Raw genomic sequence first — 11,456 nt, 5'->3', positions numbered from 1 at the left:
ATGTTAATAACACTGTTTGACGCAGTACATTACAAGTGTGTTTGAAAAAGAATGAACATGGCACAGTTAAAAATTATTGCATACAAAAATCTGTTTATATATACATAATAATATCATGAAGTGTTTTAATAATTTACACTAACTAAAACTGACTACTCCATTTTACACTGAGGGGTTTAGTGTACAAATAATTATCACTAGTTATATCTGTAGTAACTCCAGTATCCTTCCCAATAGTGTTATTGTTTCATGTACTTCATGAGTGCTCGGAAAGCATACAACAATTCAGCCTGTAATCTTGCCTCTAGTACAATCATGTTTACATGTATCTAATGGGAAAGAAAGTGTTTGTAAATTAATACTGGAATGGTCACTCAAACAGAGGGGGGTGGTCAAATGTCACAAGTATTAGACCTATCGACAAATGACAAACCTCCTTTGTTGTTATACCTTTTCTGAGAATCCCAAGCCTAGTGATTCTATTTGTCCTGAGAAATCAAATTCTGTAATTTGTTCAGGATAACACGCAACCTGTAAAGTAACAGCAAGAGTCCATAATATAGTAGTGGGCCCCCATTAACTCTTGGTAGCAGTAAATTACAACTAATGGAACTCTAAATTAAGTCCATAATAAGGATGAATATTTTGGTCCCAACATCAAACTCAATACAAAATAGAAAAACAGAAAAAATGATTCTGGGTCCTAAAGTGTCCGGAATAGAAAGGTTCCACTGTATGAGCAAGAAAGACCATCAGTAAACCTGTCTACACAGCCACCTGTATGACAAACACCTATCTGTATCAGGATACGTACACATCCAACTGTAGGTACTACAATATTTTTTGACAAAAATACTAATTATGCTACTATCAATTTAAACTTTTACATGATAACTTGTGCTGCATTAGCTGTTGAGCCATGATTGGAAGAGTGTGTCATGTAATTATTTCAAGCCAATTTTGGTTTTGCAGTTTAGACCTTCACGATTGAGAGTTATAAAAGTTGCTACAATAGGGAAATTAATTTTGATATTGCAGATGAGTTATAAAAAGAAGTGTTGGCCAAATATGGAGGAAGATACCAGTAGATTGCCCTAGTGTAGTACTCCATACATACACATGTTATTCTCTTATCACTGTTTCTATTTCAAGTGTACTGGTACATGTGGATGCCACCATTACATGTGGTAACATCTCAATAGTAATTCGCTCAGTTTAAACGCATACTACCAAAACTTTGTTGGTGCGTTCTAGGGTGAATGGGAACACTAATGTAATGCTACCACTAAACTTGGAAGTGGTAACTGTAAAGCTCTACGGTTGAACTTTTCCCTCACCACTTCCTCATTTATAAACAATCAACCCTAAAGCAATTAGAACATGCCAACAGGCTTCTACACAATTCAGAGTCACTCAGACGATGTGGGATTGCTTATACCCACTTGTGTCTCTAAATAACATAGAAATCTTGTTGGTGTGCTCTAACTATTCCATATATGCTAGAGACAACATGGACCGTACAGATTTTACTGTATTATTAACACATACCATTCTAATATATGACTTGAACCGTTTCACCAACACAGAGTTGACCTACAAAACAGTACAAACTCTATTAGAACAGTCAAGTGTTATATAAGGTAGTAGCACACCTCTCGGTAGTTGTAGTCATCATGTCTGATCCCCTTGATGGCCTGAATGTAGTTCCATACTGCTCGACGAAAGTTTTCTGTGTCCACATTCTTGTGTTCACCAACACTGTAACAAAGAAACATAACTTGTTTACTCAATAACTTGTTTAATATTGTTACATCTCTAAACACAAGTATAAGTAAAAATTTAAGTTATCATAGAGTAAAAAGTAGGGAAACAAGGGAGGTCACCTACACCTGCAGATATACTAGTGAACATTTAATCCCTAATTCAGTCATGGATATTGACTGAAGTAGGGATTAAATGTTCACTAGTATATCTGCAGATATAGGTGACCACCCTTGTTCCTGCTTTATTTTTCTATGATCCCTAATCAAAACTTAAAATTCCTTATACTTATTGCCCGTTATACAGCGCTACAAAATGAAGATCAGCAGGAGAAGTGCCTCTGCTATCAATCCAGCCACCACAAAAAATATGGATGATTGCACGCCCCAACTATCAATTACTGACTTGAAAATGAAGTGGCTATTACACTTTGCTTTCACCTACTTTCAGCCCATTACACAACGTTAGAAATGAAGACATCTCTACAATCAATCCATGGCATGCAGTCACCACAAAAATACAAACAATTCCCATTCATAAATGGGAAGCCATGAATCACGCTATCATGAATCAACACCTTGGACTGTCAGCAAAAAGAAATGGGACACAAAGGAGGACAAAGGTAAGTCCGTGATGCGTGCATTTTATGTACTACAGTATGCCAAATATTAAAATGTGAAGTCATGTATCTCGTGAGACATTGGTCGATTGGACTGATATGAAAAGTGTCCCACCACCTAATCAATTTGTGTCTGGATACGGGTGAGTTTTGGATTCATCTATCTCCATTCCAGTATACCACATGTTTCATCTGTCTTTCAGCAGTACTCTCCACATGTGCAGCTCAATATCTGGTAGACTTTGTCACAAACTTTTCTTAACAAAACTCACTTGTGGTAGGTTAGGTTGTAGGCTAGTGTGAACTTCTCATCCAAGATGTAGCCACTGTCTGGGTATAGTCTGTCCAGTAAGGGGTAGGCGTGATCCTCCCAAGAGTACTCCTAATAATAGAACATAGTGTGTGTTCACTCTATTACAAATACTGGCTATACAAGTTGAGCAGGTTATAGCTATAGTAGTGGTAGTTCACTTACACCATCCTTCAGTGGACTGGTTGACTCAATATCTTCATGACTGTAGTTGGGATCTTCAAGATACTTTATGAGGTCCTGTGGGGTTACTACCGGGGTAATTGGCTTCTTGAAATCCACTGTAAATAAAATGAAATAGAATAATGTGCTGTCAGGATACACATGCACACACGATGACCCCCACACACATGCATGAATGAACATACACCACTTACAATCACAAACAGATTGTGATTCTCGGAATTCTCTATCCATTGATTCTTTAGTCTCCAGTTCAGGATCAAAGTTAATAACACTGACAGTCTTGAGTGTGTGCAATAGTGAAGACTCTGTCCCATTACAGACATTGTTAAATGATGATCCATTAATCGATGTGTTGTTCAAGGGCACTGGATAAGAGAGTACATGGACATAAAAAGTACAAGAAATTTTAAAGGATCATACAGAAATAAACAGTAACGAAACAAGGGAGGTAGCCTACACTTCCAAATATACTAGTAAACCCTGTAGCCATATAACGGAAAATATCTGCTAACGAAATTAAGTGACATCTCTTGTTTCATTACCTGTGACTTTCATGATACCTAATCAACTTTAAAAATTCTTAATTTTTTCTTGTACTTGCTTGTTTACAATATAATCACAACTGGTGAACCCAAAACATATTAGATTATCGAAAAGTGAAGTGGACATCACACTTTTGTTTTCAGCTATGTTCAACCCCTTACAAATGGAGTACAATACAAGAAATGTCTCTCCAGTCACTATAAAACACAAATGATGGATGATTACTGACAGTCAGCAATATTTGCTACCACTATTTGACAATTTGTGCACTGTCAGTGAAAAGAAACAGGACACAAAGGAGAGCAAAAGCAAGTCCATGATGTATCATTGCATGTACCGCGGTATGTCAAAAGGGCAAACTAAAGCAACTCCTCTAACAGTGAAAAATCAAGCTATATAGCCTAAAACCAATTGTCAGCAGGCACCAGTTAGTCAGTTTGCAGAGAACTCCACTGAATAAAAGTAAACACATATTGGAAGTTTTCAGGTTGCACTGAAGGTATAGAAAAATAAAATGGGCATACATGTAACTTATTCACTTACTAGCAAAATGTTTATCAATGGAGTTTACAAGGTAGCCAGGTGAAGAGTTCAGTGGTGAAAATCCCACATCAGAGTCGGTCACTTCTGAGTCTGATGTTGTTCCGATAACACCTAGAGCAGGGTTGCCCTGGTAACAGAAGGGTATTAGCAGTGACAAATCTCCATAATAATGTCCCTGAGGTGAATCAATTTCTGGATTAACACCACACCCAAGTGCAAAGCTGGATAGTGCATGATAGTGAGTCATAATGAGAATTGCATGAGCCAGTTCTCCTAATGAAAAACTCTCTGGTCCAATCAGGAGGTCCTGGAAAGAAAATAAATTCAATTATTAAAATTTCACTAAACAACACACCTTAAAAAGGTCAGCCTGAACTTTCCATGGCTGATGTGCCAATAGCTTGTTCAAAGTGAGTAAGTTGCGTAGCTTTTGAGGAATATGATCTAAGCCTTGTAGCCAGTCTCTGTTACCTTTCTGTTCTAAAAATTCTTTTTCTTGTATTGAAACCTGTAAACATAAATTACAACAGTGTAATAACATTTAGTGTACAGTCACTATCTAACATTTTACCACATGACTTCCTGTACATACTTTGACCATGATCAATGGGCCCTACTAACAGCCTTCACAATTCGCAATGACGAAAATATTAATTTGATGTCATGAAATTTGCCATATAACAGGTTATATTTGAAGGAGTTTAATTTTCTAATTATTTGAAGAACACAGCTCTACGAAAATTTAACCCTTCAAACATAAAGCTGCTTTGTGCCAGTTAATTCTGTCCACTATTAATCAGAACTCCACATCTTATCATCCCAGGTGTATCATATTATCATCACAGGTAGAAAAAATACATAACTAACACATGATACTTCTTCAAATTAATAAATACTATCAGGGTCTCGCCCTCCCTGTACAAAGTCCCTAGCACGGCCATTTTGTTTTGTGACGTCAAAAAATGCTATTGCAGATATTGTCCATTGTCAGAATGAATTCAGGAAACTATGGAGAGCCAATGAGGTTTGTTGGAGCAACCAAGATAGAAGAGTTTCACTGGCTTCATTCACAATTTCTGACATCACTTATTCTTTAGTATCAACAATCATAATTGAGGCACCAAGGTTGAGTGACATAAACCATATAATTACTATTTGGTTATTTTATTCTTTACAAGACCACTGTGTTGCCCCTTCAATTCTGCTCATTGTGTAATATAATATCCTGGGGATCAGACCTAAATGGCTCAGTGTCTTTTAATACATCCACATAAGGGTAATCATGTGATAATCAGTACCACTAACTTGTAAGCACACAGTAACCAGAGGGGGTTGGACACGCTTTAAGCACTGCTAAAATAAATTATACGAAAGTCTCTTTGTTTATTTCATATTGCAACTATTGAGGGTCATGTGAAATGCCAAATAAAACTATGCAATTATGTTAGGTGCACTTAAAGTGTGTGCTGCACAGTAACTTTCAACAAGAATTAGATGCATCAGATTTTCAAAGCTATCCATAGGTGACAACGCATAATGCCTATAGCTCAGGTTTGCTTTTCCATTAATTTACAAAAAAACAACAAAACAAAAAAAACACTAGAGTAGTTACACTGAAGTGTACAATATCATCATTGTTTCATTGCTCTTAGTTTGTGGATAGATACATTGGTTTTTGGTGAAAATTACAAAATAAAATCTTTGCAAAACAAGTTATTGCAGATCTGGTCATGATAGATGATCTGATGTGGTTGAATTAGTGGCCAGCCAAATAAGGTTAACCTCTAACCTCAAGGGTCATATTTAACACAACTATTTAATGTGACCTTTTGATATCACACTTGTGTATGGGCAAATTGACTGTGAGTGTACCTGACAAGGTGGTGATTTGCAAGCATGTAGTTTAACCATTGAAACATGCAAATTATAAGTTTGATCACTGATATATATATATACCCCACATAATATCTCATGCTGTGAAGCATACGCAGGAAGCATTCTGCATATTTCATGCATGGTACATGTGCTTTCCAATGTTTCTACCTACAAGTGTACTGTATTAAAGCTGAGCTCAAATACACACCCGGGGTCAAATAAACACCTGCATCATTGTAAAAGCCAAGGTACTAAAAAGTAGTGCATAATTCTAATAAATGTCAGATCTAGACTTGCATAATAGTCTATGTACTGGATAAACACACTTGTTGCAAGTGAAGCATTGAAATGTAAATTGTTTATAAAAGCACTCTTAGCACCACTTTATCCACAATCAACCTTCATCTAATGTACTCTACAAAATAAACACCTATTAGAGTTGTAAGTGATGAGGATGTGTTACATGTGAGGTACATGTTACACATGTAGAGGATATCATGACTATAACATGTTATGTCACATCAACACAAGCTACATGTGTAGTGTGTGTGTGTGCACGTGCGTGTGTGCACTGGGGTCATGCCCTATTAACATTCTTTCTACCTCATTGAGTTCACTAGTTCTAGGTACATCAAACTACATAGAATTCTATACATTCTCTCAATAAAACAATAGTGTAGGACATTCACTCATCCACGCAACACATGAAATATTCCATGATTCCTGCAGGTGGTCGTATTTTTCATTGCATACTTGCAACATAGCAAAAATTCATGTTAACAAGCCATGTCTATATGTCTACAGTTCATGACATTTGAACCATACACTGTCAGATGTCATGGCAAAATTACATTTAAACATTAAAAGATTAAATTAAGGTCAAAAGTTTACTTGAATAGATTCCCATAGACTATACCAGACCAGCTGATCAGTGTACACCATAGAAATGTACTATACCTATACCTACTGGTGGTGCTGATCAAGTTTCAACCTATCATTATTCATAGCACAACAGCTGGGTATAGTTTGTACAAGACATCAGTACACTATATGAGAATTATGAGCATCAGCAAACCAGACTAGATTACTAGTGTAGTTTAGACAAGGAAATACAAGGAAAGTGCTTACTTTTATGTGCATGAAATCTAGGGGCTATGCCCACTAGTCTATCAGATTGCTTCTGGTGCATTTTCAGGTAAAGTATAACATGCTGGTCCAGAATAATTTTGCATTGTGGATTACTTCTGGTTTGCTTCTGATGCACTTTCATTTGCTTAAGATTTAAGGGAGGAAAGCTTGAGCCCCCCCCCCTCCCAAATGATGGTCTGGCCTTATGCCAGGTTTTTGTAGTCACATATGTTGTAGTTCAAGAAATTTTGTAGGCAAATTATTTCTGACTTCAGCACAGGAATTAGAATAAAACAGATTGTACGTATTATGAATGCTGCATGTAGTGAAAGGCAAAACAAACCTTTACAATTTTCCCAAAGCAGGGAACAAGCTACAATCACCTAGCTCATGTTGTCAGCAGACAGAATTAGGTCAAAGAACAAATAACAAGAATATGGAGAACACGTATCCCAATGGAGATACACATGTACCATTGAAATAAACATGCAAAAAATAGAACACATGGCTGGACTACATATAGTAGACTGTAATAGCTGATAACATTAGGAGTGTGTTGTTAAACATATAAAAATCATACCGTGATTTTTTGATGTTAAAAACTGAATGGTTTGATGCGTCTACAAATTTAACGTACAAAAATTAACTACCAACAGTAGCTTGACAACATGATCCGAAGGGATCGCTTTTAAGACATGCAACTAGCTACTGTCACGAGCAATTTTATCAGCTACTGTAACTAGCCTGGATCTTCCTGTAGCTAAATACCTTCACATGATGTCCGTCTGCATATAGAAACAGATTTGAATACATGGCTCAAAGGCTAAATCTATAGCTATGTGTATTACACAATAAAACCTCCATTTACAATTGAATTATGTAAACTTTGTGTTAAATCTTCCATGGGTAGTACTTATACTGAGTTGTAAGTCATCACATTCTCCAGTAGCACTATGCACACTAACTATAAACCATTACTGCATTAAACTGTAAACGCAAAGCAGTAAAAAATAAAATAAAAAGATTACAAAGTATTCATTACCACAATGCGTGACAAAGACGAATAGAGCAATGCTTTACAATGTTTCCCAAAGAGCAATTTCAAGCAAACACCAGCTATTACTTTAGTTAGCTATGGTGACTATGACACCCGACTATGTCACACGATATTGTCGCAGTTGCTATGTAATTGGTGACAGTGACCCTAAGGGAAGTATCCTGGGAAACATTAAGTTGTATGTAACCATGACAGCAAGCAAACACAACTTTTTATGGTTCACAATAACTTTAATTTTAGTTTCACATCCATTCAATATTTTTGCTAACATTTCTTACTAAGAAATTATCAAAAATACATTCAACAAAATACATTACACAATACAATCCCAACTTACCAGATATGAACAACGATGTCTACTTGCAGCCTACAAGGGGAAACATATAACATTACAACAATAAGAACATAGTGATATCTCAACCCAGTGATAGTGAATATAAGTAGGATGGCAGAGGTGATAACATTACGAATTTAAAGTGTTATCCTTCAAGAAAATTGTAGTTGTTGTTGTGAGTGGAGCCATAAGTCAAAGTCATTGTATTAAAACTTGTTTGGGAGACGTAATCTTTTCAATACAGCTGATTTATACCCCATCTATAAATTTAACATTCACTATTCATTTGCAAAAGGATTGCCTTGTTCTATATGCTCCTATTCCATTACCATACTAGTTAAAAATGTCATACAAGTTTTATTAGCTTGAGTTGCATCATGCTAGCAGGCAAGCTAAGCTGGTTGTGCAGGTATGTGTGAAGAAAAGTTGCATCACCTCACACTTAGACCACAGGAATGTGAACACCACAGACACATGTGGAATAACAGCTAATAATGAGCCTATACAGACAGTAGTAGTAAATTCTCTACATATTTACACATACAGACATTGCATACACACACAACACAATACACTTACCATTATAGCTATGTAGTGTCTGAATGGGTAAGACAGAGGACCATCGCCTCGCATTAAAAAATTGTGAGTGCGCAAAAAGCACTGAAGATACTTTGGGTGATATCCCAATAATTGAATAAGACGTGACACCCTCAGCTGGTTAATAAATGCCTCCACAAACAAAGCAGTGGATGAAGCATCCAACTACAGAGAACAAAAGAAACAAAATGAAACCAAAAAGTGTATATATCAACAAGTACTGTATATTGTGGATTGAATCACAACAAGTGATGTACTACTTACTGTAAAGGATCCTTGTTACATACACAACACATATCACAGTTGTTTTGACAAGGTCACTGGAAGTAATACAATTGACATATTAGCTAGGACCACACACTTAAAAAACTCAACACAAATAAAATTGATAAACAAAGCTTATGAATTTTAGATACTTGAAGCCTTATAATTCTTTTTTAATGATATAGGAGACTTTTCCCAAAAGGTTATTGTAATTTGACTAGCCAAACAAGAAGTGTAAAATACACCACAACTTAGAAACAAGGTTGATGGTATGCATTCAATCTGAACACAATTTACAGCTAAAGTTGATAATACTGGTACACTAGCATGGACCCCATATAATACAAAGGGCGTTCAAATAAAAATCACTCAATCTACAAATAGTAAACACTACATTAGCAGCTTAACAGAGATTAAGTAGCCTAATGTCCATCCACTTATTAAAAGTAATATTATATCAGATACACAGTCTGATGCAACTACTGTTGATGTGTGGTACAGCTTCATAAACAAATCCCACTAATACAACTTTCAACACAGGTATAGGCTATTTCCCTTAAAACACAATAGTAAAATCACATCAATGAACAAAGGAAGATTTTTTATCTTTTGTGGCAGGGCCAAACTTGCCAACTATGCAATTGTTAAATCAAATTAGCTTATCAAAATTATTGGTATATAATATTATTGTAGGTGTGCATAAAGAACTAACCTGGGTGAGTGGATCTTCAGCCACAAATAAATTCTGCAAACAACAAAAATAATAATATAACCGTAAAAATGATGCAACTAAGCTTCTATAGCTAGGGGGTGGAAGTAAACAAAACTATTTATTTTTAAATTTCTTTTACCTTGTTGCATTCGCGGATGAACGAAGAAGGTCCCAGATGCAGTATGTCCGGTACAGTTACACCGGCCTCCTGATACAAGAATAAAATGCGAGGTGAAATGTGGCACCACCCGGGCCTTGTAAAAAGAAACATTAGAAACTCACTTTTAACGTAGCAACCATCTTGGTAAAAGCAGTCCGCACATCTTCAAAAGGCGACTCCACTGAGAGACGCAGTATTGTCGGTAACTGTACAGTTAGCAACTTTTTCGCAGTTTCCTCGTCCTTATGTTGGCCCCAGATTTCTACCGTTTTTCGAATTTGTTCGAGCGCCTGAGCTCGCTTATCTTTGTCGCGCTGTTTTAACCCGTAGAAGAAGGAGGGAGCTTCGTCATGAAAGTCAAAATCGGTCTCATCGAGACCATTTTCCAAGCCACTTAAAAACGTAGCCATTTTTAAATTACCTTGACACACCGCCAATACGCCCACCAAAAAAAGTGACTGTTATGTAATCTATCGGATTCTTTTATAGGCTGCGCGCCCAACTGCAATAGAGTATCCGGAGAATATGGTCTGAGACTACGAAGTTTTACCAAATTCACGTGAATTTTGTAAAGGAGAGATATGGCGTCTCTTCCTGATGTTCCTTACGTCTATCAGTTTCGTCTAATAATCATCGGCGACAGTACAGTCGGTAAGTCGTCACTGTTACGACAATTCACCGAAGGAAAGTACCTTGAATTCAGTGACCCTACTGTGGGCGTAGACTTCCACGCCAAGATTGTAAAGGTCGATGGAGACAGCCCTGTTAAATTACAACTATGGGACACGGCAGGGCAAGAGAGATTCAGGGCCATAACGAGGTCTTATTATCGCAACGCTGTGGGTGGGCTTTTGGTGTACGACATAACGAACAAACAATCGTTTGAGAATCTTACTTCATGGTTGAGTGATGCCAGCCAATCAGCAGAGCCTCACAAATTGGTGTTTATCTTGGTGGGACATAAAGCAGATCAGGACAAAAATAGAGAAGTTACAAAACAAGAGGCAATGGCATTTGCTGCCGACCATGACATGAACTACATTGAGACATCAGCAAAAGCAATGATTAACATTGACCAAGCTTTTGTGCTATTGGCCGAGAACATTTACAACAAGGTTCAGACTGGAGCCATTAAAATACAGGATGGTTGGGACGGTGTTAAAAGGGGCACGACAAAACGTGGCCATAGAAACAATGGAGTTTATGAGGGTGGACCAAGATTCATACCGAGTGCTGGACAGAAAAAAGGTTGTTGTGACTAGACGTAATAATTTATTGTTTTTATTACCATAAATTATCACTCCCTGTACTCTGTGTAAAATGTGTATCATGGAGATAAAATAATAATTCAGTTTTTTATTGCAGAA

General features: G+C 36.8%; 2 protein-coding genes across 2 annotated transcripts; one reads left to right on the top strand and one right to left on the bottom strand.

Moving 5' to 3' along the window:
• Nucleotides 1-15: 15 nt before the first annotated feature.
• On the bottom strand, nt 16-10,546 carry LOC136259482 (sestrin-1-like). Its single transcript, XM_066052969.1, has 14 exons — nt 10,212-10,546; nt 10,069-10,137; nt 9,930-9,962; nt 8,936-9,118; nt 8,360-8,389; nt 4,318-4,470; nt 3,963-4,269; nt 3,068-3,241; nt 2,856-2,971; nt 2,653-2,762; nt 1,653-1,758; nt 1,549-1,593; nt 451-531; nt 16-329 (listed from the first exon to the last, which is right to left on the bottom strand). Exons 1-14 carry the CDS (start codon nt 10,497-10,499, stop codon nt 240-242), a joined length of 1,785 nt encoding a protein of 594 aa, XP_065909041.1. The 5' UTR covers nt 10,500-10,546; the 3' UTR covers nt 16-239.
• A 58-nt stretch (nt 10,547-10,604) lies between these two features.
• On the top strand, nt 10,605-11,456 carry LOC136259483 (ras-related protein Rab-39B-like). Its single transcript, XM_066052970.1, has one exon. The coding sequence runs from the start codon at nt 10,671-10,673 to the stop codon at nt 11,349-11,351; it is 681 nt and encodes a 226-aa protein (XP_065909042.1). The 5' UTR covers nt 10,605-10,670; the 3' UTR covers nt 11,352-11,456.

The sequence above is a fragment of the Dysidea avara genome, chromosome 6 (genome assembly GCF_963678975.1).
Source record: "Dysidea avara chromosome 6, odDysAvar1.4, whole genome shotgun sequence".
NCBI lineage: Eukaryota > Metazoa > Porifera > Demospongiae > Dictyoceratida > Dysideidae > Dysidea > Dysidea avara.
This window is presented reverse-complemented; position numbering and strand designations above follow the sequence as displayed.

Excerpts from the sequence above, each read along its gene's own strand:
- LOC136259483 (XM_066052970.1), top strand. The coding sequence starts at position 10,671 with ATGGCGTCTCTTCCTGATGTTCCTTACGTCTATCAGTTTCGTCTAATA.
- LOC136259482 (XM_066052969.1), bottom strand. The coding sequence starts at position 10,499 with ATGGCTACGTTTTTAAGTGGCTTGGAAAATGGTCTCGATGAGACCGAT. Across the intron at positions 3,242-3,962 it reads CATTGATAAACATTTTGCTA|TGCCCTTGAACAACACATCG; the intron begins GTAAGTGAATAA and ends TCTCTTATCCAG. Across the intron at positions 1,759-2,652 it reads TACAACCTAACCTACCACAA|TGTTGGTGAACACAAGAATG; the intron begins GTGAGTTTTGTT and ends TCTTTGTTACAG.